The following is a 27875-nucleotide window of genomic DNA, read 5'->3' on the forward strand; positions in this document are numbered from 1 at the left end:
AATTTGTCCACTACTAGGGTGGACAAATAGAGCAACCTGTTTGGAGAGTCTAACCTGACTGAGTCAGCTACCCAGGAGGGTTTTTAAACCCTTGCTATTCATCTTGGCCTGCCACTCTGCACCTTACTCTGCCTTCAGGGGACTTCTGTAGGAGAAGGCCAAGCTCTCCCCTTCTTCACACACTTCCTCATGCCCCAGTGCAAGAGAGGCCTGAACCAAAGGGAAAGAGCCCAGTGGATAGGTGACTAGACCTTTTTTATTGAGAAATCTGGATTTGTTTAGCCTGGAAAAGAGAAGGGCAAGGAGAAGCAAGGTCTTTAGCCTGGTCTCCTGAGTAAATGAGGTCTTTGTGGCCATGCTGCCAGTCAGTGCCTTTCCCAGTCAGATTTGATAAGAAATGGCATCTAGCAGGTGCTGGTGCTGCTACCTAAAGGGTGGTGATAAGGAGGATGGACCAGGATAAAGAGGATGATTCAGCACTGGTTCAGGAGCCCAGAAAGACTGGGAGCTTTCCAACCATGAAAATGTACAGCAATTACCCAGGCACTGCCGTGAGCAAATGGCTCCAGCCTTGAGTCCTGCTTGTGAGCTGCAGTTTGGATCAGAGAACTCCAGAGGTCTCTTTTTATGTGAACCTTTGTGCAAGCCTGTGTTTGTCCCTCAGCTGAATTTGTGCACCCAAGTGACCCAGCAGGAAAATAGTAACACCAGCAAGGAAAGAGGATCACATCCGTTGCACCTGACACTTCAGCTGGGGAGAACGTGGGGTGGACACATGGACAGCTGCATGAGGGGACACACCTAAGAAAAGGCCATCCAGCAGCTGAGTTATGGGGAGTCTGTGTGGGCCCAGCTCCTGAGCAACCAGAGAGCCACAGAATCACAGAATTGGTAGGGTTGGGAGGAACCTCTGGTCGTCCAGTCCAGCCTCCCTGCCAAGGCAGGGTCACCTAGAGCAGGTGACACAGGAATGCATCCACGCAGGCTTTGAAGGTCTCCAGAGAAGGAGACTCCACATCCTCCCTGGGCAGCATGTTCAGCACTCTGCCACCCTCAGTGTAAGGAAGTTCTCAGTCATGGAGGTGGAACTTTATGGGGTTTGGTTTATGGCCACCACTGACACGGTGCCTGCTGCAGTGGCACACTGAGCTGGGTGCCACTGGCATGGGGCACAGCACAGCTGCTGCCATAAGGCCCGTGAGGGAAGCAGGTCCCGCTGGGCCACGGGAGCCAAGGAGCGGGGATATGTCCTGTGGGAGCCCCTGTGGCAGCGGGACCTGGCAGTGCCGGGGGAGCTCCGGCAGCGCTGAAGCTGAGACTGAGGCTGAGGCCAAGACCAGGGACGGGGCTGTGGCCAAGGCCACGACTGAGGTCAGGGCCAAAGCCACAGCCAGTACCCAGGGAGTCAGAGCCAAGCAGCAGAGCTGGACTCAGAGCTGGGCTCAGGCTTACACCAGGACCCGGAGCTAGGCTCAGGCTTACACCCAGACCCAGAGCCGGGCTCAGCTCACACCCAGACCTAGAGCCGGGCTCGGGCTCACATCCAGACCTAGAGCCGGGCTCGGGCTCACATCCAGACCTAGAGCCGGGCTCAGCTCACACCCAGACCCGGACCCAGACCCAGACCTTGGCTGAGGGCCCCGCGCGCGGCCCACGCGCCCCTGCCGCTCCCGCCCTCCCCGCGCGCGCCTCGTGTCCGCGAATAACCCCCGGCCCGCCCCGCCGCTCTCCTGTCCCGCCGCAGCCAATCGGGAGCCGCGCCCCGCCCCGCCCTCCCGGCCCCGCCCCGCCGGGCCCCCGGCCCCGCCCTCGGCCGGCGTTCCCCCAATCATTGGCCGGCGGGGCCAGCCCGCGTCACCGCCCACTCGCGGGTAACCTTTGCCTTAGTGCGCGCAGGGCCCTGCCCCGCTGCCACCGCTGCCCAATGGCAGGCGCGGCGGGGCGGGGCCGGGCGCGCCGCAGCCAATGGGCGCGCAGGGGGCCGCGCGCGGTGCGGGGGCCGCGGTGGCTGGTGCCGCTGCCGGGTTCGGGGCGCGACCGGCCGGCGGGGCGGCCGGCGGCGAAGATGGCGGTGGCGGGGTCCGGCTGGAGCCTGGCGCGGCTGGCCGAGGCCCTGGGCTCCTCGGAGCAGGCGCTGCGCCTCATCCTCTCCATCCTCATGGGTAAGGCAGGGCGGGGGGAGACGGGACTGGCGCCCCGGGCGGGGCTGCGCGCCCGCCGGGGGAACGGGCGACCCCGTCGCCGCCGCTGCCGTGCCGCGCTACTCGGGGGCCGGGACCGGGCATCGCTTCGCCCGCGCGGAGCCGCACCTGTGCCAGCGCCGCCGCGCCAGGCCACGTGTGCGCGCCGAGCCGGCGGGCGAGATCCCCCGGGCAGCGGCACCGCCCGTCCTGCCCGGGCAGCCCGTGAAGTGCCCCGCTGCGGCCGCCCCGCCAGCCCCCCGCCCGCCCGGCGCATAGGGGACCCTGCTCGGTTTCCCCGCGGGAGGTCGGGGTGCGGTCCTGGCAGGCCGCCTGTGGACGCGGGGCAAGGAGGAGCCTGCGAAAGACCCCGATTTGGGTCCGTGTCTCGGGCGCAGGAACTTTATTTGGGATTGTCCCATGAGTGCCCGGTGATGCGAGTGCATCCCGTGGCCCGTGAGCGGGTGTCCGGAGGGGTGTCCGCTCGGGAGTCTCCGCAGCCCCTCAAGTGCTGCCCCGTCCGAGTGCAGGGACGTCGCTGTCCGGGGACATCACCCGTGTGTGCGGCGGTGATGGCACCGTGCGGGAGAGGCGTGTCATCGGGGCACTACCGGGCAGGCTGGCAAAACCTTCCAGCTCCGTGCCAGCAGAACTGGGGTGATGTCCTGCGCTCCACCTGCAGCGCGAAGCGTGTTGCAAAACACAGGGTGCCTGCGCTTATGTAAACACGAGATACTTGAGTTCCATGCGAAATGGTTAAGGCAGGGCTGGAGTTGTGATGTGGGCTGGCGATTGAGGGGGAGGTTGTAGCTCCCAAAACATTAATTCAAGTGTGTGTATACATGCTATCTGTGTAAATCTCTGCAGATGCTCAGGGAAACTTTGGGTTGTGAAAGCATTTGGTGGTGTAGCCACCTAGCAGGAAAGAAATACAAGCTTTCCTCTGAACCTGAAAGTGTATTCGAAGTGATACAGCCACTACTGTGTCATCTATCACAATAAAGTCGCTTTGGCTAACTAGAAGTATAATATTTTTAAAGGAAATGCAAGCAAGAAAAACTGTGTCACTTCATAACTGTGGTCTGCACCAGCCTTATTCCTGCCTGATTTAGTTTATTATGTGTGAGATCAAACTGAGCCAAACAATCTTCCCATCAAAGGTCAGTACAGGAGACTGCACTGGCTATCGTTTAGAACTCAACATAGAAGTTTGTTCAACCAAACTTCTACAAAGAAAAAAAATGAAGTAATAGGAAACACACAGGACATGCACACAAGTCAGCATTAATTAGTCTTAGCAGCTCCCCACCTCCGAACAAGAAAAGTCCTGCTTTCCTTTCTCCCACGTCTCTCTCTGGTCCTTTAATTGCGCTCTGATTGAATTTACTTGTTTGGCAGAAACCTAAACCAGAAAAGGCAGATAGCTCACTGCGAGGTTAGTCACCCGGATCAACCAAGGGACCAGTCTAACGAGTGCTGATGCAGAAAAGGTCCTAGAAAGTGTGTGTGGAGGCAGCCACAGCAGCAGAGATGGCTCTGCAGAATGCACCACCATCGTACTCTCCGAGTTGCTTCTTGCCAGCAGTAAGTTGGGGACACGACATTCGGGAGGGTGTTTCCTGCTGAGCATCTTGTGGGTGTGCAGCACCAGTTCTTTGAAATAAACAGCAGATAATTATTGTCCTGATGATGATAAGAGCTGCCTGCTGCAGTCAGCAGATTAAGGAAGTGTGAGACTTCTGTGTGCTGTTACAAATGTTCCGTGTGCAGTGTCGACAGTGAGCCACTGGAATGCCACAGTGTCCCTTCCCGAGGCAGGCCACTATCTGTTTTACATAGTCTCAGTGGGATCTTTAGAATTTGTATTAAAATTCTGGGGAGCTGGGTCCAGAAGACCACTCATATCTCTCCCCTGCATGCCTCAAATGGATAAACCAAACCAGGAGGCTGGAGCTGCACTTTTCCCTGTCCTTTCTCCCTAGCTCGGTATCTTTTAATTAGATGCAGTGGCAGGCATAACTTCAGACAGAAAGCTTCAGGGCATGCAAAACAGCTTTGCCTGCAGTTTGGCACTCCTGCAGGTCATGTAGGTTGAACCACTCAGGCAGAGGGGACTGACTCCAGCTCTCCTGCTTAATGGATGGGTGAGCACTGGGTGGGAAAGCATACCTGTACCATGACTTTAAAAGGAAGGGCCAAACACCACTCCAGAGCAACATGAGAAGAGAATGAGAGGAGTTCCTTAGCCCCGCGCAAAGAAATGTTCATTTAATTGCAGCTTAGTTTACAATCCTTTTAATCTCATTGGTAATGCAGCTAGTGCTGATGACCACTTCAGAGGATGGCATGGGGTATAAATGAAAGGCATTTCTAAAAGCTGGAAATGGCATTAGGACGTTAAGTATGGCTTTTCCTTCACTTCCTCCATTTCAGGTGTTTACATAGATTCAGGAAGAAAACTATTTTTGTTGGCTGCAGTTAATACTGCTGAATTATTTCAGGACAAGGCCATGAGGGTGAAGCATAGTTCCAAAGATGGACTAAAAAGTCGTTGCTTATTTCTTCCTCTGTGATGCAGTTTCCCATCTACACTGTGCAGTTTTACTGTGACAACAGTTTCTAGGGTTTCACTTTCAGAGGATCACCACAAACGATTAAAAATAGTCTTCTGAAAAAGAGGAAGAATCACAAAGGACTTTCCAACTTCTTACATTGATTTCTGAAGAAAGCTGAGTTATTGTTGAAAAAATAGTCTGAATTTACTCTCTTGATTCAGGATAAGTGTTTGCTTAGTTATGATCTGAAATAACCAAAAGAGGTCATTTAAAACTGTTGGCATTCTGACATGACTGAAAAAAAATTAAATACAGGAGAGAACAAGAGAAGGAGAAAGAACATTCAAGAACTAAGACTAGAGTAGTCTTAAAGAGCACCAAGTTGTTTCAGTGAACAAGTAACAGCACATTGCTGAGCAAATTATGGGGATTTTAGTCACAGTTTTGTATTTAAATCAGATACAGGTTTATGCATGCTGCAATTTTGAAGTAGAGACTACAGCTAGAATAGAGTCCCTTACCTGGATTGTACAAGATGAAGAACTTACTGCAGACTTCCCCCACGTAAAAATTTGCATAGACAACCTTTGAAGAAAGTAATCTGCAATTTGGCAGCAGTACCAGCAGCAGGAATACCTGGAGCACAGTTCTGGACCCTGCCACAATAAAAATAGTGATATGTCACTATACTAATGTCTGTCAATCATATGAAAATGTCTTTGAGAGATGAACTCCAGCTTGTACTCTTCAGTAGGTCCCAGTGTTCCCACTGGAGCTGCTCCAGTGGTGTGAAGGAGATAACAGGGTTTCTGTGCTGCTGCTCCTGTCCTCACATGAGAGGGAACACATTTCTTTCCTGCTGTCACTGCTCAAAGCATAAGCCAGGGTGCAGGAGGCCTTATGGCACTGTGTATTTAATACTTTATGTTGCTCGTGTTTTTTGCACGGCAGCATGATCCCAAAGAATTAAAGCTATTTATCTTACCATAATATTACACAGTGCCTTGTGAGCTACCTCCATAATATGGAGGGGAGCCAACATGCTGTTTACAGCCCTGAGCCAGAAATGACCCTGCTGGTTTGCCCAGACCTGCCAGGAAAAGCACTGGGAAAGTGTTCTTTCATTCCATGGACATAGCAGGGACCTGCAGAAAGTAACACATTCTTACCCAATGGGTGCCAGAAGCCTACTGCTTCACTTGCAAGTTGTCTTATCTCCTCCTCTTCTACCTCTCATCAATTTTTTTACATGCTCTGCTTCATGCTCCCTGCATCCTGAAGATTTTTAGGCTCAGTGAAATTCTTCTTGTGGTCACCCAAAGCTGCTGGCTTATCCCAAATCAAGTTCCCAGCTGGTCAGCCAAGCAGGAACCTCACTGCAAGGGCCTGTGAGCAACTGATTCTGATGGGTAAGGGATGGGAAAAGTTTTAAGAGGCAGCAATATCCTGCCATAAAACCAGCCCTGTCACAGTGTGTTTTCAGTTCAGTTTCATGTGAAGAGAGCCCTGTTCACATGCTTTCAGACAGTTTTGTTATGCAAACTAAAGCACCATAAGTGGACTTTCAGGGTAAACTCCTGAGCTGAATTAAAATACTCATGTTTATGCACCCAGTGTTTAACAAGGTGTGGCACTTCTGCAGTGTTAGAAACAGAAAGGAATAACTTTGGAGTTAAAATATTAGGTTAGGCTGATATTTCAACACTTTTTTCCCCTGTTGTCCCATTCCTTTTAGTTTTAGCATTCTCATAAAAAATGGAGACAAATGCCCTGTTGGATGTTAACAAAGGAGGAGAAATGGATGTTAAAAAAGGGGATGTTAAAAAAGGGAGAAGAGGAAAGTTTGAAGATGAGATAGAGCACATCAAAGGGGAAATAAAGGGAGCAGAGATAAAAAGAATCTTTTCTGCTGTTCTTATTTGCAGCTTTATCTCTGGAAAAAGAGAGGCATCTTAATCACCCAGTCCAGAAGATGGCAAACTTGACAGCACTATTTTTGCTTGGGATTGGTAGAACTTTTTTCCTGCCTAATCCACCTTCTTGATGATTTAACTTCTTTTGCTCAGTTAGATTCTTGTATCTGTAGACAAGCTGGGCTTTGTGCAGTGGCCCATTACTCTCCCAAATGGCCATGGCCAAGAAGCTGAGCTTGTCCTTTCCTTCCATCTCCATGGTTCTCTTAACCAGAGATCATCCTCTTGTTCCTGTGAAGTAAAAAAATAAAAATCATCTCAATTGCTAATTCCATTCTATAGAAGGTGTGTCTAGAGGGAAAACCCAGTTCTGTGTGCAGGCTGTTTTTCAGCTCCGTGGTGCATAGGGAAGAATGAGTTTGGATCAGAGGTTCCCTGCTGTTTTCTCCAGGAGTCTTACAGCCACTTTCCCACTCTGCTTCATCCACTCTGCTTAGGGAGCTGTGAAAAGGGAGTTTGGCAGAGTGGGAGCTGCTGGGCAGAGCCTCTTGGCAGCAAGGAGCAGGGACTCTTGTCCTGTTGCTCTGAATGGCAGAAGCAAAGCAGCGCAGCGTTTCCTGCTGCTGGCATATCCAAAGGTGCCATCCAGCTTGCCAGAAGGCAACCATAGCTCCAAAAGCTGCTCTGCTAATTCAGGCTGCTTCAGGGACATGGTAGTAGGGCAGGAGTACTGGTGTTGTTATCAGCAGGAATTGTTAGTTGTTTAATAGATAGTTTATCAGTGTTCAGAAGGGCACAGGCCAGATCAGAATGACCATTGCTATCCACTGCCATTTGGGGGTTAAAGTTTGTATCAGCAGCATACAACTGGCCCAGTTGTAAAACTGAGAAAATTACCCCATGCAACAAAACTGTAGGTAAACTGCAGTCCAGAGTACTGACAAGCTACTCTAGATATCAGAAGAATTTAGGCTGATGTTGTGACTTTTGGACTGGAACAGCAGCCACGTAGTGCAAGACCAGGGTTAAAGTTTATAGCTTCTAAAACCATGGATGCAGTGTGTACTATTAGTAACTCTCTATTTGCAAGGGTTCATCATTCTTTTTCCTTCAGAGCAGCATTACCCAAACCATGACACGATCTCCTGGGTAGAGCTAAAAAGGAGCACAGCTGACAAATGAGACAGGTCTCAGAAAGAGTAGGAACACTGGTTACATCATAGTATTCAGTCATACTTTAATTGTGTCTATAGAAATGGCTAGAGGGAAAGAAAATGGTAGAAATTGACTGGTTTGCAAAATATTAGTGGTTTTTAAGAGAGTGGGAGACTCTTTAAAAGGAAGGTTTTAAACCATGCATGTTGATGAACAGCAGTCAATTGTGCTTTGCCTGTATTTCTGATTTTCCTCCCCTTTGCTCAGAAGGGGGAAATGTTTTTCCACACTAAATCTCAACTTTTAAACTTTTGATCTAATAAAACTTCATATTTTTTACCACTTTCCATTTCTCAAAGCCAGCTCTTCCTATGTTTTTTAAACTTCAGCAGGAAGATTGGCTCATGAACAAAGAATCCCCATTTGTATGTTTCTGAGTAAAAGGCCAGTAGAAAATACTACTTTTTTTTTTTTCTTAATCATGTGAATTGCTCTTATTCTTTGAGTTACTCCTGTATCCCCAGGAGCCCGTGTGATGGACTCTCTTTGCCAATTCCCTCTTTCCCCCTCAGCTGGTGTTCAGGCCAGCAGTGGGGGTGGAACGGGACAGAAGTGGGCTGTGTAAAAAGCATGGAAGACCGGGAAGGGAGAGGGATGGCCTGGGTAAGGCATTTTGTAGGGGAGTTTGGAGCTGCTGTTTAGGAAGGGAGAGCAGGCTGGATGTGCAGGAGGGAGGTTGCCAGGCTCTGGGAGCAGAGAGCCGTGGTATGTGGGGCTGGCCAGAAAGCAGCCTGTGGCGTGGGACACAAAAGGAGGAAGGAACAGCAACAAGGAGGCAAGGAAAACCAAAAGAGGGGTGGCAGGAGGCTGAGGAAATGGGGAGCAGCTGCTTGGTTTCAGGAGGCAGCAGGTACACATCTGGATGCAGCAGAACATGAGCCCAAAAGGATCTAGAAAAGAGCCCCAAAGTCCCCAACTACAAGGGATTTGTGGGGTTGGAGAGGGCCTTAAAATGGCTCCAGCCTGTGAGCACTGCCAGTCTGCCAGACATGTATTTAAATAACATGACAGAGTTTCTCATTTCCTCTCACAGTAGTGACTAGACTTGGCCTTGCTTATTGGAAGCCTTCCATCCATCATACACTTCTCGGCAGAATGTGCATTTCATCACCTTTTATTACTGCTCCCTATAAAACATGACCACCTCCTGCTACTGCTGCTCCATTAGTGCAGGTAGCAGAGCTCCATCCACTGCTCCTGATCTCAGCCAGGACGATAAGTAGTGGGGATGCCAGTATTGTGGTATGCCCTTTTTCTGAGCTGGGTAAGAGAGCACACAGGCTTGCAAAGCAGAGCAATAAAGTTACAAGATGCCAGAATTAAAGTGGCTTCTTGTATCCCAGTTCAGCGCCTTGTGCACATGCCTTTAGAAAAGCAAATTGCAACACTTCCTGCGACACAGTGTATTAAGACTTATTATATTTACTGTCTGCTATGTGGCAGTGCTTATTGCATGCTTCATGAAACTCACCTAGACAACAGAATTTAATTGAATTGTGGTGTTCTGTGTGACGCTTCTCACTGTATTACCAGAGTGCTTCACAAATATTTACTTCTCACTCCAGCCACAGATGAATAATCTGGAGGCATTCCTAACTTAGACTAGGAGTTACCTCACAGAAAATGCAAGGAAAAAACCCCTTCCACTTTTCTTAGCTGCTCCATATGAAATGCTTCTGACTGATTTTTTTTTTATCCAAAAATACCACATGCATAGTACCAGTGGATTTTAGTTACAGCTTTGTGTACCCAGTAGTTCACAAATCAGATGCAAATCCAAAGTTGCAGAGTTAGAAAAGCGAGAGTATCTTACTGGAGGTCACCTAAGGAGATCTGAAATTAAAGCTGAAAGAACTCATTGAGGTGGGAGTAGGACTGAGGTTTTTTGGACATTGTAATGGTATTAACCATAAAGTTTTTCCCTTCCCCCTCCCTCTTTTTTTTTTTTTAAATCTAGCTTCTTGCCATGTTCATTGTGTTTGTCACATAATTTGGAAATGAATCAGAGGCTAAAGTGTGATTCATGTATTTCAGCATTATCCATCTCATGTATTGAATGAGGCCAGAAAATGTAATCCTGTAATTTTTTACACTTCAATGTCAGTTTTGCTATAATTCTGTTCCTGTTAAAGTATTTTCTTCTGTACAGAGTAATTCATCTGGAGTCTGTCTCCCAAGATGCAAATGCAGTATCAGGAATTAACACCATGCCCTGTGTTGATAATGTGTGATGTAAAGTACATGTTCAGAAAAGCTATAGTTTGGTTCATGACAAATACTTTTCTAAACTTACTTACAACTCTTCCTTTTTTTTTTCTCTCAGGATATCCTTTTGCCTTGTTCCAGCGCTATTTCCTCTTCCAGAAGGAGACCTACCTCATTCACCTCTACAACGTGTTCACAGGACTCTCAATTGCTTACTTCAATTTTGGTAAGATGAGGTTGGGAAGAGAGAGCTGCCTGGCCTGGGGCATGCTGTAATTTGGGAGGACCTATACATGTAATTTCTATTTCTCATCGCTCTCTTTGTTTTTCCTGCCCACAGGGACGCAGTTTTTTCATTCCCTGATATGTGTCCTAATCCAGTTTCTGATCCTGAGACTAATGGGTCGCACAATCACTGCCGTTATCACCACCTTTCTCTTTCAGATGGTAAACCCTCTTTTTTTTAGTCCCTGGGTTTGTAGAAGGGAGGCCTCTGTTCAGTTTAGCACTTCAGTAGCAACTGTGGGTGGAAAAGTGGAGGCAGATCAAAACCAGCTGGAGGAATTAGTTTGAATAACCCAAACAATGGTTTCTTTCAGACATACCTTATGGCTGGATATTACTTCACAGCCACAGAGCATTATGACATCAAGTGGACAATGCCACATTGTGTCTTGACACTTAAGTTGATTGGTGAGTGACACCTCTCTTCTCTCTCTTGCACTCTGCAAGCTGTGCCCATCCCAGGGCTTCAAGTTTTCACTGTTTCTCACCTCTAGGTCTGGCCATTGATTACTATGATGGAGGAAAAGATCCGGTGAGTTAGACACCATTTCTCCATCATTCCATGCTGTCCCAGTGAGCTAGAGATCAGAAAATCATGTTCAAAGGATGTGAGTTAGCAAGCTGCATTGTTAGGTAAAAGCCACAGCTGAGAGGGGAGCCTCTGGGAGTGTTTGAGGGCACTGAATTCTAGACTGGAACAAAACAATTTGGAACAGAGGCAGTAGTGATTAGAGATGGACAGAAGTTGTTCCAGTTATGTCAGAATATTACTCTGCACCCTTCCAAATTTCCCACCATCTCCTTCCCCCAAATCTATTGCTTTAGATTCCCAATCCCTGATGCTCTGTGTCTTGTGGGTAGCATACCTTTAACTTGCAGACAATCAGTACTGGATCTCAGTTCCCATCTTCCTTTCCTTTGATTAGTCTTACCTTGTCCTTGTCAATGGTTGCCCTTTACCATTTGTTAGGACCCTGTTTCTAGCTCAGAGAAACAGAGAAGTTACACAGCTCAGTGTGTGGGAGAGGGCACTACACATGCTACAGTCCCTCAATCCTGCTCCAAGTACCTGCATTCCCCATCTCCTGTTTGAGGCCTGACCAAGTCTGTAGCATCCATGGAATCACTACTGACTGCAGGAAAATGAGGTCAAGATGAAACTTCTGAGCTGAAGCTTCAAGTATTTAAAAACAATTTTGGCATCAAGAAGTAGGAATTGTAGCACAATAAGGTCTTGGGAGAGTACATGGAATTGCAGTCAGGGACTGGAATAGGTCAGGTACTGCAGTGCTCCTACTATGCCTACTCTGCTGCCAGGGATGCATGTCAGTGGATCCTTTCCATGTTGGGAGCTTATTTGGGAATAGAGACCTGGGCAACTGGTCTCAACCATTGGATCTTGTTGCTGTTCAGAGGGAGTGGGCATAGAGAGGTCTGGGGAGAGGAATGGACATGAAGTACAAAGTGTAAAGTTCCATGTCCATGGGGAGCAAGAACTGAAACCAGTAAGGAGGCAGGGTGAGGACATAATATCCAGAGCTGGATGAAACCCCTGGGATGATGTTAATGCCACTCCCTTTGGTGCAGGAGTTCCTGACCCCTGAGCAGCGGCGATTTGCTGTTCGGGGAGTTCCTACCTTGCTGGAGGTCTCAGGATTCTCCTATTTCTATGGTGCCTTCATGGTTGGGCCTCAGTTCTCCATGACAGACTATCAGAAACTGGCAAGGGGTGAGATGACTGACGTTCCAGGCCAGAGACCCAATAGGTAATACCAAGCTGCTTGGCTTCTCCCCTTCCTACGATCCTAGAATGCCGACTCCTCCACGTTCCCTGCAGCAGACTGCTTCTTACCTGGACACAGAACTACTCTAGCCAGGAGTGATTTATGAGACAAGGCAGTCTTTCAAAAGTCTCTCGTAACTCTGCTTAATGTCCCAGCATTGTTCCAGGGCACAAACATCAACAACCATTTGACATCTTTAGTACAGACTCAGTTCCAGCCTGGTGATGCTTGCATCCCAGCTTCCAAATGGAGGCAGCTGCTGCAGTGGAATGTGGTGACTCCCTATTGCTGTCTCCCCCACCTCCTCCTCTTCACCTCTGTTTTTAAAACTGTGAGTTTGATGGTCTCTTTCCAAGGTATTTCTTTGACCTTGGTATTTTTCTTTCTCAGTTTCGTGCCTGCTCTCAAGCGCCTGAGCCTGGGTCTCTTGTTTCTAGTAACCTACACCTTGTCAAGCCCGTACATCTCTGACGAGTACCTCACCTCAGATGACTATATGGTATGTATTCACTTGGCCTTGTGGGGTGTGGAAGAATTCCACTTCTCTGGTGGGCACTGGATCTACAAGAGTGGAATTGTTTTTTTATTTCTTTGTTTTTATTTTTGCCTCAATTTGAAAATACATTGGCAACTAGTGATAAGATTTTCCACAGCTAATTTGGCTTTACTGCGTGTTGTGATGATTCCACCTGATGCAGAACAGGAATCTGTTGAGCAGAACTGAAACGAAAACTTTTACAAACAGATAATTGATCCTAAATGCTACTGTTGGTTTTGGAAACATAATGTACATATTTTATTTTGACCTTTTAATGACTTTCCATTTAACTATTATGTGCAAAGAATTTCACTAGAGTAACTCATAAGGCTTACCATAATCTTTGACGTTCTTGGAAAGCTCCTAACAAATAATTCCTACTGGCAGATTATCAGCAAGCATTTTGATTATGCTAATCCCAGAGTCTTCCCAACTCTACCTATTTCAATACAGCCAAATATTACCGAAGGAAAAAGAATGATGTGTAAGTTTGCATAAGCCTGGCAGCCCAGTCCGTATGTCTTAACACAGATTAAAACAAAAGACAGTGATGAAATACCTTGTGTCATTATGGCTACTCAACTCCAGGTTTTATTTTTACTCTGTTTCACTCTTATCTCTGCAGGAGAAGCCTTTCTGGTTCCGTTGTGGTTACATATTGATCTGGGGCAAAATTATACTCTACAAATACGTAACTTGCTGGCTTGTTACGGTGAGTCTAGATGTTGTTCCAGAAGCAAAAGACAAATGAATAAAGGTCCAAGCCTCTTGGACTTAGCACTAAGTGGAAGAAATCCAAATATCTGGAGGTCAGTGCAGGTCAGTTCTGCTTGCTTTAAGTTAGCAAAGGCTAGCTAACTAAAAGGCAGTTTTTAATCCATTTGTTCCATCTGTAGTGATGCTCTCAACACAGTGAGAGTCTGCATTTCCTCAGCTCTGCTTCTCCAGCAAAAAGAGAGCAATATTTTCATCTTATCTTTCATGTGCATTTTTTGATAGGAAGGTGTCTGCATCCTTGTTGGTCTGGGGTACAATGGGAAAGACCAGAATGGAAAGCCTTTGTGGAATGCCTGTGCCAACATGAAGGTCTGGCTGTATGAGACAACACCTTTGTTCACAGGGACCATTGCTTCTTTCAACATCAACACCAATGCTTGGGTGGCCCGGTGAGCAGGACACAATTCTCCTTCTATAATGCGTCAATTCGGTTCTGCCAGCAGAACCAAGACCCTAGGCTAAGCAGGAGCACTAGAGGAAGAATCTTCCAGTTTTCAGTTTGTGCACCTTTTCTCATGTTTTGCTGTTGTGCCCTTAGAAACAGGTTATTGGGGTACTGGGTCAGAGAGATCTATTAATTCACCTGGAAGGGCAGTTCATTAATAAAAGCAAGCAGATGATGGCAGCAGAGCCTGCCTGCTCAGCCAGCCATAGAGCTGCTCTGACAGCTGCTTCCTGCATCATGGCTCCTGGTGCTCCCCACTCCAAACTCGATGGGTTTTGGTTCAGCGCTTGCTGGGACCCACAGCCAAATAGTATGTACTGACCCCCTTCTCCTCCTTATAGCTGGGATTTCTTTAAGACTGTTTGGATGTAGGTGTTGCCCTGGTCATGCTGTTCCTGCTACCACGGGGTGTGCAAAGCATTGGGTCCCCTAGGCCCTTCATCCCTGACACAGCAGGGGAGGGAGAAGGATAACCTGGAAGCACTTTGTTTCTTTTCCACTCTAGCTACATCTTCAAGCGCCTGAAGTTCCTGGGCAACAAACTGCTGTCACAGGCACTGGCCCTGTTCTTCCTGGCCATCTGGCATGGGCTGCACTCAGGCTACCTGGTGTGCTTTCAGATGGAGTTGCTGATAGTCATCGTGGAAAGACAGGTGTGCTTTTTGTCTGACTTACCAGAATGGGGGTGCCTGTGTTAGCCTCTGCCCCTGGTTCTGGAAAGTGCCACGCTGAAGGCTTTATTTGTATCAAATATGAAAAATGGCTGCTCACTTTGGAATTGGTTTTCAAGCATGGCAGGGTTTTATTCTCAAGAGTTTAGTAGGTTGCTGCCTTCTGCGTGAGCAAACCATAAATATATTGCAGAAGCTGACAGGGAGAGGACTGGAAAACTTGGCATATGAGCAGAGGGCAGCTGAAGTGCTTGGCAGCTGGAAAGATTGGAGGACAAACACATGAGCTGAATACCTCTGTTAAATCTCCTAGTACTGCAGGAACAATATTCCTTATTAAAATGTATTTTCTTAATTAAAACTTTGGCCAGGACAGGGGATTTAGCTACTTTTTTAGACTACCTGCTTATTCAAACACATTTTACACAGCTGGATGGAGAACTTTGGCCCCAGAGCCTGCATCTACAGCCACAGGACATCCAACTGTTGAGAATTCTGGTTTCTCTCTTTAAATTAGGCCATGAACCTTGTTCGGGACAGTCCTGCCCTCAGCACTTTGGCCTCCATCACTGTCTTGCGACCCATCTTCTATGTGCTGCAGCAGACTAACCACTGGATGTTCATGGGTTACTCCCTGGTGCCATTCTGCCTTTTCACCTGGGACAAATGGATGAAGGTATTTAGAAACCAAAAACCACGTGGTCAACTCTGTTCCCTCCATCCCCTCCCGTGTTCTTGGCTCAAAGCTGGTTGCTGATCCCCAACTCTGCCTTTCTCTTTACAGGTGTACAGGTCTATTTATTTCTTCGGCCACGTGTTGTTCTTCACCTTACTGCTGGTGTTGCCTTACATTCGCAGATTAATCGTGCCACGGAAAGAAAAGCTAAAAAGAGCAGAATAACTGCCAAAAGGTGAGGCTGTATGAGGTAGAGACCAGGAGGTAAAGTGGGACAGCAATGCTGCAGCCCAAGGTGAAAGGCAAACATGGTATCAACCAAAGCAAATATAGGGCACCTCTGTTTTTCAGATTGTACCACCTGTGCATTCGTAGGAGTTGATTTGACACTCCGGAAGCAAAGCATCACCTGCCAAGTTTGCTGTGTTGAAGTATGACTATTTCTCAACGCAAGGAGGGGGAAGGAGAAAGCACAGGGTCAGAGACCTGAAAGGAGGGGATGTGAGCGAGCCTCCTTGAGCCCCTCCACCTTCTGTCCGTTGCCTTATCTCTGCCGCCCCGCGGCCGGCGCTCGTCTCTCCGCTGACACCAGATGATTGTACCACACTCACGGCAGGTGCTGCGTTGGATTGGAGCCACCTTCTGACTTTTCTACGTTTGTCATCTAAGATAAAAATTGCTCCTGGTCTTTTTAACATCGGCTTCAGCTCCTTTCCTCTCGGGTGCCTCGGTGTGGGAGTGTGAACTGTCACATGCCGCCAAGCAAGGCGATTCTACAGGACCAAGTGACACCAGGGTGAGCAGGGCACAGCTAAGAATTCCACTTCTGTGTGACAAATTCAGGCCAAGTCCCTGCTATAAGGGGATCCAGCCTGCCCACATATGAAAAATGAGAAAGTAAAATTCACGAGCGCTTTTTACTCAAAAAAGGTACCTTTAATAGGAGGAAAAAGGGTCAGTGGGGCAGTCCTTTTAAAGTCTCATTGCTTCAGAAGCTACAAGGACCAAGTTGAAGTGTTTTCCAAGAGCCCAAAGCTGCACCAAGTCCACACCCAAGTCAAAGAGCCCTTCCAGAATGTGAAGTCACTGTATACAAGTCCATCATGACAGCAGTAGCAGCAGAAGCTCAGACTATTCCCCACACTTCCTCAAAGGCAGTAGTAATTTTAGCACACGTCAGGGCAGCAGAAAGGGGATAGTTGCTGATGGAGACCATCTTTTCTGTATAGTCAACATTGACCTGGAGAAGAGGGGGGGAAATAGAAAAAAAAAAGAAAAAAACAAGTTGCAAAAAGTTTTCACTGAGCCTCATCTCCATTAGTGCAAGAAAGACAAGGAGCCACTGGAGAGGGTCCAGCAGAGGCTAGACAGATTATTGGGACATGGAACCATCTTTATGGGGAGAGACTGCAGGGCCTGTTTTGCTAAAGGAAGAGAAGACTGAGGGGATCTCATTAATGCACATAAATATCTCAAGGGTGGGTGCCTAGAGGATGGTGCCAGACTCTTTCCTCTGGTGCCCAGGGACAGGGCAAGGAGCAGTGGCCATAAACTAAAACAGAAGAAGTTTCATCACAACATGAGGAGGAACTTCTTTATTTTGAGGGTGGCAGAGCACTGAACATGCTGCCCAGGGAGGTTGTGGAGTCTCCCTCTCTGTAGACATTCAAAATCCACCTAGACGTGTTCCTCTGTCACCTGCTCCAGGTGACCCTGCCTTGGCAAGGGGTTGGACTGGATAATCTCCAGAGATCCCTTCCAAATTCCAACACTAACAACTACAGAGGCACAGTATTTCCTCAGCAGGGAAACTGCCAGCCTTCACTTGGGAGGGACAACAGTCCCACGTGTTGCAGTTTTGGGCCTTTTTTTGACAAGCACACAGGGAAAAATGGGGGGCTGGGTGGAGGGGAAACCAAGCCAAAAAAGGGCAGAAAAAACCTCCATACTCAGAACAAGACTGAAACCTTTTCACAAGCCCAGGTAAGGGATACACACACTTACTGAGCCATGGGCAAAAGCTCCCACCACGATGACAACTGGCTCTGCTGCAGGAACCAGCTCACGCAGATCTGACACCTGTGACGCTGCAAAAGAGGTGCCAATCTTCATACAGCCCACAGGCAGATGGTCAGTCACTGGGTTTTTAATCACCTACAGAAAGCAGAAAATTAATAGGGGTGTAGAGGTAACAGAGCCTGACACATAGCTAGATGCATTGTTTGCTAAAAGCAACAGACAAACAGAAAATTCATCAACTGGTTGCAGGCTGCATCAGGGGCTCATGACTGGTGCATCTGGAGCAGTCCATCCTCATCGTCCTTGGTGGTGCTGTCATTCCACAACCAACATTGTGTACACAATTCAACATCACAGACTGCCCTCGGCCAAAAATCAAATCCCCTTGGGGTACACATCCTGGTTTCCCTGTCCCCCTGATTACCCACCAAGTACACCCAGGTCCTTGGGCAAAATCAGTCCCAGATGGGTTGGGATATACCCAGGATACAGGTGATGTAGAGGTAGATGAGCCTTGGCTGTGGGGAGCAGTAGAACAAGTAGTAGAGCTCCCCATGAGCAGCAGTGCAATTCCTGAATAATTCAAAATCAAAAGTCCACAAGACCTTCTCCAAGTGACAGTAGGCAATATGGAATAGCCAGGAGAAGCTGAGGCACAGCACTGCTCCCAGAGGAGCATCCCAAACACCACCTTCTCCTGCAAAGAAACCATGAAGGACTCATTGGGCAGCAGGGTCAGGATCCCCAGGCACAGGGACAGAACAAACCCCAGCAGGTGTGTGCAGGTGTTGCCAGTCTCTGTGCAGCTGGAAGATGCTCTTGAAATAGGCACAGAGGACCTATAGTCCCCTTTAGGCAACTCTGTCTCATCTTGGCTGGCAAGCAGGCTGCTGCTGGGATTTAAAACCACTCTCTTTCTTTGGAGAATCCGGATTTTCCACAAGAAAGTTACAACACACATTTAAGTCATGGTTTGTTCTTTGCTTCTGGAGTCTTGCTGACCCGCCTGCTGACCATATTCTCAGGCAGGTGCACTGGCTAGGGCCAAGCTTTCTCTGCCAAGGTGACATCACCATCAGCTTCCTCAGGCTGCTGCTTTTCTGGCATTTCCAGCACCAAGGGCAGTTCTTCATCCAAGGAATTCAGTATCACGATAAATCCTTTGTACCTGTGGTTAATCCAGTCTTCCTCTCTGTGACTGCAGAAGCCATTCAAGTTAATTATATCTTCATTTCCACCTCTCTCCACCTTTTTGAAATCTCTACCCAAAAGCTGTCAATACCCAGGTGTGGCAGTCAGGCTCAGGCGAGGAAACAGATCCCTCAGCTCCAAGGACAGGTGTGTTTGGGGGTTCCTTCCTGCAGCAGCAGCTCCTAGCCAGGTTGCATGTGGGAGAGCCCCCCTGAAACCAGCATCCCCAGCAAGGACAGGACGGGAGAGAATAGCAACCACACCACAACAACAACAACAACAAAAAAACCCAAACAAACAAACAAACAAAACAAAAAACCCCAAAACCAACAAAAACACCTCTCCCAAAAAGGAATCCCTCCTGCACTGCCATTAGAATGTTGCAACATTAGCTATGAACAGTTACAGAGTATTTACCTTCAGCAGTTTCTGAGGCCCATCAGCTGCTCTAACACTGAGCTTATGCAGCAGCTGAACTGGCAAAGAGAAAACAAGGAAAAAAAATCACGTAAGCTGCGTGGTGATTTGCTGCACGAATCCCATGCTGTGCCTGAGCTGAGCTACCCAAAAAGCCCACCTTTAGAGTTCCCATCACAGTCTGTAGAAAGTTATTTTACTGACAGCACAGCCTCCTGCAGGCACTCCCACTGTGCTAGGGAGCACACAGCTGAGGTATGCATCCTGGAACATCCCAGAGAGATGCTTTCACTTCTGTGCTCTTTTCTCACTTTGACATTTTAAGGTCGGTGCCAGTTTCTGACTTTTCCTGAAGTTCCCCCAGTCCAGACCACCTTCCTGCATTATTCCATAGCTGGTGTAGGATTTGAATTGCTTACCCATAAGCCCACAGAATCGATCAAAAGTTCTTGGGATTCTGGTTTGGGGATTGACTTCAATGAGAACATTCTTCCTGGTGTGGATATAAACCTGCAGGAGCCCAGCCCGATTCAGGGGGCTGTCCATCAGCATCAGGAGGCTCTGAAAGCCAAAAGCACACAGTAGTAGAAATAGAAAGGCACAGGAGAGAGAATTCTAGGGAAAATTGACGGTTAGCCCCCACAAATGCAGAAGAAACCGATGCTGAAAGCCCATCCCGCTATGGGATGTAACGCTATAACGCTAAGAAATCAAGCCCAGACTCCAACAGCGACTCAACCCAAAACCCACCAGCGTAGCAGAGGAAGCCAAACTCGCCCCCAGGCTCCAGGGGCCCAAGCGGATCCGCAAACCCGAGGGACGGTAGCCCCGAGCCGCCGTGCCGGGTACCCCGAGCAGCCCGGGCCGCCACAGGCGCGCCGCACCCCGCGGGTACCTGATGGGTGATGTCGGGCCGCACCTCCCCGGGGTCCCGGCCGTTCCGCAGCAGCAGCGCCTTGTGTTTGTCGCAATTGAGCAGCTCGAACGTCTTCCCCACCTACGGGCAAAGCGCGGAGATCAGCGGGGAGCGAGAGCATCCCGGGCCCGGGCGGACCCGCCCTGATCTCCCGCCACCCGCACCTTCACGGTCTCCAGACTCGCCCCCTCCAGCACGACCAGGAGCCGCCGCTGCCCGCGGGGCCGCTTGCCGCCCATCGAGCGCCCTTCTTCATCCTCATCCTCCTCCCGCGCGTCCCCACGTGCCCGCCTGGGCGCCGCCATTTTGTCACGCGGCCCCGCCGGCCCCGCCCCGGCCCCGCCCTTCCCGCCGCGGCCACCCAAGATGGCGCCGGGGCGCGCCCTCTATCTGGCTCCGGCCGGACCCGCTTCCGGAGCGCCTCGGCCGCCGCGCCGGAAGGCGAGTGCTGGGGGCGGGAAGGGGCAGCAGGGGCGCTCCCGGCGCCGCGGTTTCCCGCCGGAGTGGCACGGCGGTCGCTCCTTCCGGTGTCCTTCCCGGCGGGGGCGGCGGCGGGGCGGCCATGGCGCAGAACCTGAAGGACCTGGCGGGGCGGCTGCCGACCGGGCCCCGCGGCGTCGGCACCGCGCTTAAGCTGCTGCTGGGCGCCGGTGCCCTGGCCTATGGCGTGCGAGAGTCTGTCTTCATTGGTGAGTGGAGTCCCCCCACAACCCCTCAGAGCCTTTACTCCCGCCGCCCGCGCTGACCAAGCCTCCGCTCTCTCCCCGCAGTGGAGGGCGGCCAGCGCGCCATCTTCTTCAACCGCATCGGCGGCGTGCAGCAGGACACCATCCTGGCCGAGGGGCTGCACTTCAGGTAGGGCCCGGCCTCCCCGGCCCCCTCCCGGGCCCGGCGGGGCCCTCGCCCCTAACGCGCCTCCACTCCCGCAGGATCCCCTGGTTCCAGTATCCCATCATCTACGACATCCGAGCGCGGCCGCGGAAAATCTCCTCCCCCACCGGTTCCAAAGGTGAGGCACAGGGGCCACGAGGGGGGAGGCACGGGACAGGAATTTCGCCGTAGTGCAGGCGCTCCTCAGACAATTATGGACTGTTAAGGGCTTGGAATAGACCTAAAAAATCGTTTAGTCACAATCCCCTGCCGCGGATAGCAACACCTTGCACCAGACTAGGTTGCTCAAAGCCCCGTCCGACCTGGTCATGAACGGCTCCAGGGCTGGGCCATCCACTGCTTCCCTGCGCAACCCGTGCTAGTGCTTCACCACCCCCTCTGTAAAAGATTTCCTTCTAATTTCCAACCAGAGCGCCCCTCTCCCTATGGGTGCCGCCTGCTCCCTGTCCCATCGCGGCTGAGGGGCTCTCCCTCTGCCCCCAGCCCTGACCCCGCTGTGCCCGCAGACCTGCAGATGGTGAACATCTCGCTGCGGGTGCTGACGCGGCCCAACGCGGCCGAGCTGCCCAGCATGTACCAGCGCCTGGGGCTGGACTACGAGGAGCGAGTGCTGCCCTCCATCGTCAACGAGGTGCTCAAGAGCGTCGTGGCCAAGTTCAACGCCTCGCAGCTCATCACGCAGAGGGCCCAGGTGAGCCCGGCCCGGCAGCCTCGGGTTGGAGCTGCTGGGTGGGGGGAGCCTCCTGGCAGGGGAGGGAAGGGTGACTGTGCTCAGCTGGGGAGTGTATCCACATGGGAAGCATGTCCCACGTACAGTTTGATTCCAGTTCAGGCACAAGGACTGTGTTGGCAGCTTCCCAGGAGTAAACTGGGTCTGTTGGTGCACAGAGTGCAGAACTGCACCAGAATGTAACACTAGGGGAGGGAGAGCTGGTTTGCTTCATGATTCACAGGTGTCTGTGGAACTGCCTTTTAAAATACAGACCTTGGAATGACTGTCAGAGCAAATTAAACAGTTTGAAAGATCTGAAAAACAGTGGGAATGAGCAGTTAACAAAGCACTAACTTGTCAGTGATGGATGCTTCAGAAGGTCACAAATAACTTCTGTTCCCAGTCACAGAAAGGGTCAGGTTGGAAGGGACCACAGTGGGTCATCTGGTCCAGCCTCCCTGCTCAAGCAAGGTCATCCCAGAGCACATGGCACAGGATTGCATCCAGATGGTCCTGGAATGTCTCTCGTGAGGGAGACTCCACAAGCTCTTTGGGCAGCCTGTTACAGTAAAGAAGTTACCTGCACAGTAAAGAAGCTATTCCTCATATTCAGGTGGAGCTTCCTGTGTTCTGGTTTCTGCTCATTGCTTCTAGTTTTATTGTTTGACATCACTGAGAAGAGCCTGGCTCAGTTGCCTCAGCACCCTCCCTGCGGGCACTGATTAGAAAAGGACTTAGATGTTCTCTGGGGGAGTGTTGCAAAATATTAGAAACATCTAGCTTAAAAACGCCTGTTGTGAAAGTTTGTGTTGTAATAGTTTGATTGCCAGGGATTCTGAGAGTTCTCATCTCCCATAGCAGCTGGTGCAGAGAGGGGGTGCTGGTCTTGTAAAAGGTTTTAGAGGAGGTCCTGCAGGACCAGGAGGGTGTTGAAGAGGAAGAGTTGTTGGATGAAATACAAATCATCTCTCAGCTATCAGAGACTATATCTCTCATCCATGTCAAAAGATCCAAAGAGTAGAACTGAGTGTCCTTAGGTTTTGTTGTAAGAAATGATCTGCATCTCCTGGTGAGGAGCTTTGGCTTTTTGTGCTCATCCACATGGAGTGCACTGGAGGGATTTGTTGATCTTCATGTAGAAAGAGAATGCATGGAGAGGATGGGACAGCAAAGAATATCTGTGAGGGTTTCAGCTGTGCTGGAACAAAGGCTAAGGTTAAGCATCTGTGATCTCAGATAAGAATCATTCTTTGATCTCTGAAATTTGGAACAAACTGAATTACATTTGTCTCCTTGTCATGTATCCATCCAGTGCTTGTTATGATAAAGTGATGTGGTATTGAAGGGATTGATAGAAAAAAACCCCAGTGATTTCATGTAGTTGTGCACTCACAGTTCCCTCAGGAAAGATTTCTGCCACTCTTTAGAGTTCTGCTCAGAAACTGCTGCAGTAAAAGTAAAAGCAAATGCTCGACTGGTCAAGCATGTGATACTGTAGCAATAGTTTCTGTTTAAGTCAATATTTGGTGCAGGGCTTGTCAGGCTGCCTGAAAAAGGTGCTGGGAAGTAAGAGTAGAATAAATCAAAGTATCTAACAGCAACACCCGCCCAAAGCAGCCAAAAAAAGTGGAGTAGCTGCACGAGACAAGTAGCTACTCTATTAAGAGATGTGATACAGGTTAAAAAAATTATGTGGTCATTTAATTTTTTGTGTTGGAGTACAGTTATGAAAGCACAGCCTGCAAACAGTGGCAAATCCAGGGTGGATAAAGAAATGCTTATTTCCAAAACTGGGAACTATGGAACTGGATGTAGCAGGATGTGAAAGCAAAAGATGCATTCAAGGTTTTTTACTTTCACAGTATTACTTGCATAGAACAGTTTAGTAGTAACTATAAATGAGCTGTAATAGAGTTTTGAAAATGCTTTTTGTGGCTGTGGATATGTTACTCAGAGGTGGTGTTGATGTCCATGGTTTGGAGCTGGGGTTGGGGAATGTCTCTCCCAGCACTTTGAAGAGCAGTTGTGCTTTGCTTTTGGAGTGCTCAGGAAGTGAGAGCACCCTGTGCTTGGTACTACTCTTGTTGCTGTGTGTGTGTTTCAGGTGTCTCTGCTCATTAGGAGAGAGCTGACAGAGAGAGCCAAGGATTTCAGCCTCATCCTGGATGATGTGGCTATCACAGAGCTCAGTTTCAGCCGTGAATACACAGCTGCTGTGGAGGCTAAGCAAGTGGGTGAGTTCCACTGGTACCTGAAAAGGGTGGATTGCCTTTGCCTTTTCACTGAGCTATCAAACAAGGAGGTGGAATTTGGGCTAGTGTGTCACTGCTGTGTCACTGTGTAAGTTCAGGCACAGGGTTACAAATCTCTAAGCCTCCTAGTAACAGAGCTGAACAGGTTTATTTTGCAAGTGTTACCAGAAAGCCTTAGCTAATGGGATAGACCACAGGAGGGACTGAGTTCCCAAAACTAAGGTTCCTCTTCAGACTGGACTCTGTCACTCGCTGGGGGGTGTATGTGTGAAGTGTCTGAGTGCTGTGGGTTTTACTCAAGAGAAGGTAAAGTGCTCTCAGGTATGTTTTGTACTTGGATGTGTTCCCAGAATGTTACTGGTTCTTTGGGAAGCAGAGCCCCTGGTCTCAGCTGTCAGGTTCTGATGGAAGACACAATGTGTTTCCAATGCCTGTGTCCCTTCTCCCTGCAGCCCAGCAGGAGGCACAGCGTGCCCAGTTCCTGGTGGAGAAGGCCAAGCAGGAGCAGAAGCAGAAGATAGTTCAGGCCGAGGGGGAAGCGACAGCTGCCAAGATGATATCCTGCTTCAGGAGATTTTGTGGGATGTGGCTTGTGAGCTTGGCAGTGCTGGGAATCTGTCACACTGGGCTCATGCTTAGGAGACTGTGATCTCTTGATAGCTCAAGTAGGTCACTGTTCTTTTTTCCCTTCCTGCAGTCGACTGGAACGAGGTTTGTCTGAGGTTACAGGCCATGGGCCTGCGCTCCTTGTTGTAAAGTTTAACTTTCATTGGCTGTGTGTGTGACCATAATCCATAAAGTTCTTATCTGGGCAGGTGAAAATATGCCTACCCAAAGGCTCATGTTACTGGGAAAGAGATTGCTTTTTACCCACTGAGATGTTCTTTAATATGGTTTAGGAAGAATTCCTTGAGGGTAAGCGGCTTCTGTTTGTGGGATTTTCCTTAACTTTGGTTCCCTTGTACCTCGGGGAAGCTCTCAGCAGGAATCCAGGCTACATCAAGCTACGTAAGATCCGAGCTGCTCAAAACATCTCAAAAACGGTGAGCATTTGGGCACAGAATTCCCTTTGTCCTTTTGCAGTCCTTGTGTCCCCCCAGCCCAGTGGCCACATGATGAATTTAAGGCGAATGTGATCTGCCCTGTCCTGATCTTTGTTCCTGCCCAGCCCTTCTCTGCTCAAGTAGAGCTTAAGATTTAGCAAGGATCTGCAATTAGATGTGAAGCTCAGAGTTCATGCCCTTCATATGACATGGCCAGATCCACATCAGATTCCATCACCCACCCTCTGCTGCAGCCACCAAAAGTTTCTGGTTACCTGCAGCTGAGAAAGGGGGACATATAAATGTGGGATCAAAGGTCTTTGTGACAGAGAGAGAATGAACACTTCTATTAGAAAGTCTGATGGCTCTGGGATGGGAACTCAGGAAGTAGGGAGTTGTTTTGGGGAATTGCATTCATTTAAATGAGGTCTTAAGTAATTAACAAGAGTGCTGTATCTGAAGGGGAAGAAGGGTTCCTAGTGCTGTTCTCCATGTGCATTTTTAGTCCTTGATGCCATGTCTGTAATGTATTTCTTTTCAGATTGCTGCCTCACAAAACCGTGTGTATCTCACAGCAGATAACTTGGTACTGAACCTGCAGGATGAGGCCTTCACCAGGTAAAGGGGCTGGGTGCCTGGCTTTGTCTGCACCCTACCTGCGAAGCTGCTCCCCTTTCTGGAGCTCTCTCAGGAACTTTTTCTGAGAGGACCCCAATGTCAGAGGATATAGCCAAGTAGGGAGCAGCCTCTCCTACTATGGGAATGGGGATTTTTGTTTAATCTCATCAATTTACTCTTGTTTTTTTTTCTTTCCCACCCTCCACCCCTTACTGCATCTGCTGACACAGAGGAAGGTAAGGCACTGCATGTTTTGATCCTTTTGTTAGTACTGGAACCAGGGTGTTGCTGTTTCCTGGTGCCTGGCATGTTTCTGGCCTGGGCCATTTTGCCCCCAGCAAGTTTATTCCAGTCTCCACCTCAATTCCCATCTGTGATGTGAAACTTGAAGCTTTCCTTGAAGAGAACCACACAAATATGTATATGGAGTGTGCAGTAATTGGAGCTCCATGTGTGCCTCGTAGGGAGCCTTGCATGGGAAAGGCAGCAGTAACTGTGGAGCTTTCTCCCAGCTACCACATGTACAGGGCATCCTGTGGTTATGACAAACAGGGCTGTGAGGAGGCAGGAAGATATCTTGGGAATCTGTGGTGGTTTGGGCTGATGATCTCTAGGGAAGATGCTTTTGTTATTCTCCAAAAGCTTTCCAATTCATGTGAGAACACCCCATCTCCTCCTTTCAGAGCTGTCAGGAGTTTGGTGGCCTTGCCTGATCTGTCCAGTGTTTACTGAAAAACGCAGTGCCAACTGAGCTAACAGGATCCAGCTAAAAGCTTAGATTTCTCAGAACTGAGAAGGGACACCAGAGTTGGTTTCTTTTCTCTGTAATCTCTGATTATAACATCCTTTTTCCTCACCTCTGACCAGATTCTGTTATATTTGTTCTGGAAGATTTAAGGGGCTTTGGAAAAAAATCCACCTGCCTAAGAGGAAGGACTTGGAAGTCCAGATCCTTTGGGTGTGACCCATACCTCAGAATCCATATTGAGGAGCTGGTACAGCTTTGCTTGTCCTTTCTGGTGACTTGTACTGATGACTCCCTTCTGTCTCCCTTTCAGTGACAGTCTCCTACCCAAAGGCAAGAAATGAAAGAAGCTGAAGATTCCTAGAACCAGCGTTGCTGACCAGCAGAAGATAAGAGTGAGGATCTCTGAACTCCCTCCACTAGTATTGTTTGTCCTCACTATGAAGTTTTTAATCCAGTAGCCAGATTTTGTCCCCATGCCTCTGCTCCATCTGTGGTGATTCAGTTACAGGAATGGGCTCTGCCTCTAGGCAGCTGTAATTCCTTCCTCATCCCACCGGTTAAATTTGGAGAAGGGGCAAAGGGGCTTACTGGTATTAACCCACGTGGATATTTGCCTCTAATCTTCATTAATATTTAGATTTGTGTAGGATATCAAATTATTTTTTGGCCAAGTGAGGGAGTTCTTCTGCCATCAGCACCAGGCTTTTTTCTAGTAAATTTTGTTTCTCTTTCACTCTTGATCCCAAGAGAACCTGGAACTGAATTCAGGACAATGCCATTCATTGGGTGCCTGTCACTGCTGGAATATCTTACTTGTGTCACTGTCTGCTCAGTGATGCTTTCAGATATTTGTAAAAATTAAAAAAAAAAAAAAAAAAAAACCAACCAAATTTTCATTGTGTCTAAGTGTGCTTAGTGCATGGGGAAAAAAGTGGTTATTTTATGTAGTGGGAAGTGGAACAGAGATTTTATTTGGTTGAAATTGGAATGAGGATGATGAAGGGAAAGGGACAAAAGAAAGAAATTCACTCAGGGTCACTGGCAGATCATCACAGTGTGGGGAGAGAAGGAGGGATGTTCGGATGCTCATACAGCTGTGTGGGTGACCCCAGGGCTGGTTCCTTACCTGCCTGTGAGGGCTGCAGATGAGGGTAGGTTTACCTGCTTTTCCAGGTCACAGCAGCATCTCTATGCTGTATCCTGGCCTCCATTGTTACACCTTGGGCTTTTTCCCCTCTCTGCTTTCCTGGCTGAAAAGAAAAGGAGAAATCTTCCTCCACTGACTAAACTCCTTTGCTTGTGTTTCAACAGCAACATCTTGTGTCCTTTAGGGGGAGCTTCTTCGCTTTTTCTCTAGGCTGCTCTATACCAAGATTTAAGGCTTTGAGGTTATCACAGCATCATAGAATCATAGAATGTCCTGAGTTGGAAGGAACTCACAAGGATGAAGTTAAACTTTAGGTGAGAGCATTGTCTAAACACATCTTGAACAGAGACAACCTCAGGGTCATGACTGCTCCCCTGAGGAGCTTGGCCACCCTGTAAATTACCCTTTTTTCTGATATCCAAGCTGAACTTCCCCCTGTGCAGCTTTAAGCCATTCCCTGTGTCCTGTTGCTGGACACCAAAGAAGAGATCAGCACCCCCCTTCTGCTGCCCCTGATGAGGAGGTATTAGGTCAGCCCTTGGTCTTCTCCAGGCTGAATTAACTTTGTATCCTCAGCTGCTCCTTGTAGTCACACATTTCCTTGCTGTCTTTGTTGCCCTCCTTTGGACACATTATACTTATTTTTATATCCTCCTTGTATTGTGGAGCATGAAGCT

The 27875-nt window shown here is 48.9% G+C and overlaps 3 protein-coding genes across 3 annotated transcripts; 2 read left to right on the top strand and 1 right to left on the bottom strand.

Annotated features, from left to right (window-relative positions):
* Window positions 1-1950: 1950 nt before the first annotated feature.
* On the top strand, window positions 1951-15939 carry LPCAT3 (lysophosphatidylcholine acyltransferase 3). Its single transcript, XM_054654496.2, is given in 14 exon segments — window positions 1951-2007; window positions 2009-2162; window positions 10187-10294; window positions 10409-10515; window positions 10668-10761; window positions 10848-10885; window positions 11941-12119; window positions 12528-12636; window positions 13301-13387; window positions 13675-13841; window positions 14403-14550; window positions 15086-15244; window positions 15353-15479; window positions 15596-15939. Coding segments are annotated over 13 exon segments (1509 nt in total). The 5' UTR covers window positions 1951-1965; the 3' UTR covers window positions 15470-15479; window positions 15596-15939.
* A 217-nt stretch (window positions 15940-16156) lies between these two features.
* Window positions 16157-20137, bottom strand: EMG1 (EMG1 N1-specific pseudouridine methyltransferase). Its single transcript, XM_054654497.2, has 6 exons — window positions 19952-20137; window positions 19767-19868; window positions 19291-19432; window positions 18872-18930; window positions 17249-17398; window positions 16157-16484 (listed from the first exon to the last, which is right to left on the bottom strand). Exons 1-6 carry the CDS (start codon window positions 20090-20092, stop codon window positions 16371-16373), a joined length of 708 nt encoding a protein of 235 aa, XP_054510472.2. The 5' UTR covers window positions 20093-20137; the 3' UTR covers window positions 16157-16370.
* Window positions 20138-20190: 53 nt separating this feature from the next.
* Window positions 20191-26949, top strand: PHB2 (prohibitin 2). Its single transcript, XM_077174198.1, has 8 exons — window positions 20191-20476; window positions 20558-20642; window positions 20717-20796; window positions 21185-21369; window positions 23495-23624; window positions 24095-24198; window positions 24608-24685; window positions 25227-26949. The coding sequence occupies exons 1-8, from the start codon at window positions 20350-20352 to the stop codon at window positions 25305-25307; spliced, it is 870 nt and encodes a 289-aa protein (XP_077030313.1). The 5' UTR covers window positions 20191-20349; the 3' UTR covers window positions 25308-26949.
* The last annotated feature ends 926 nt before the right edge of the window (window positions 26950-27875 follow it).

Source organism: Agelaius phoeniceus, chromosome 2 (genome assembly GCF_051311805.1).
Source record: "Agelaius phoeniceus isolate bAgePho1 chromosome 2, bAgePho1.hap1, whole genome shotgun sequence".
NCBI classification, from domain to species: Eukaryota; Metazoa; Chordata; class Aves; order Passeriformes; family Icteridae; genus Agelaius; species Agelaius phoeniceus.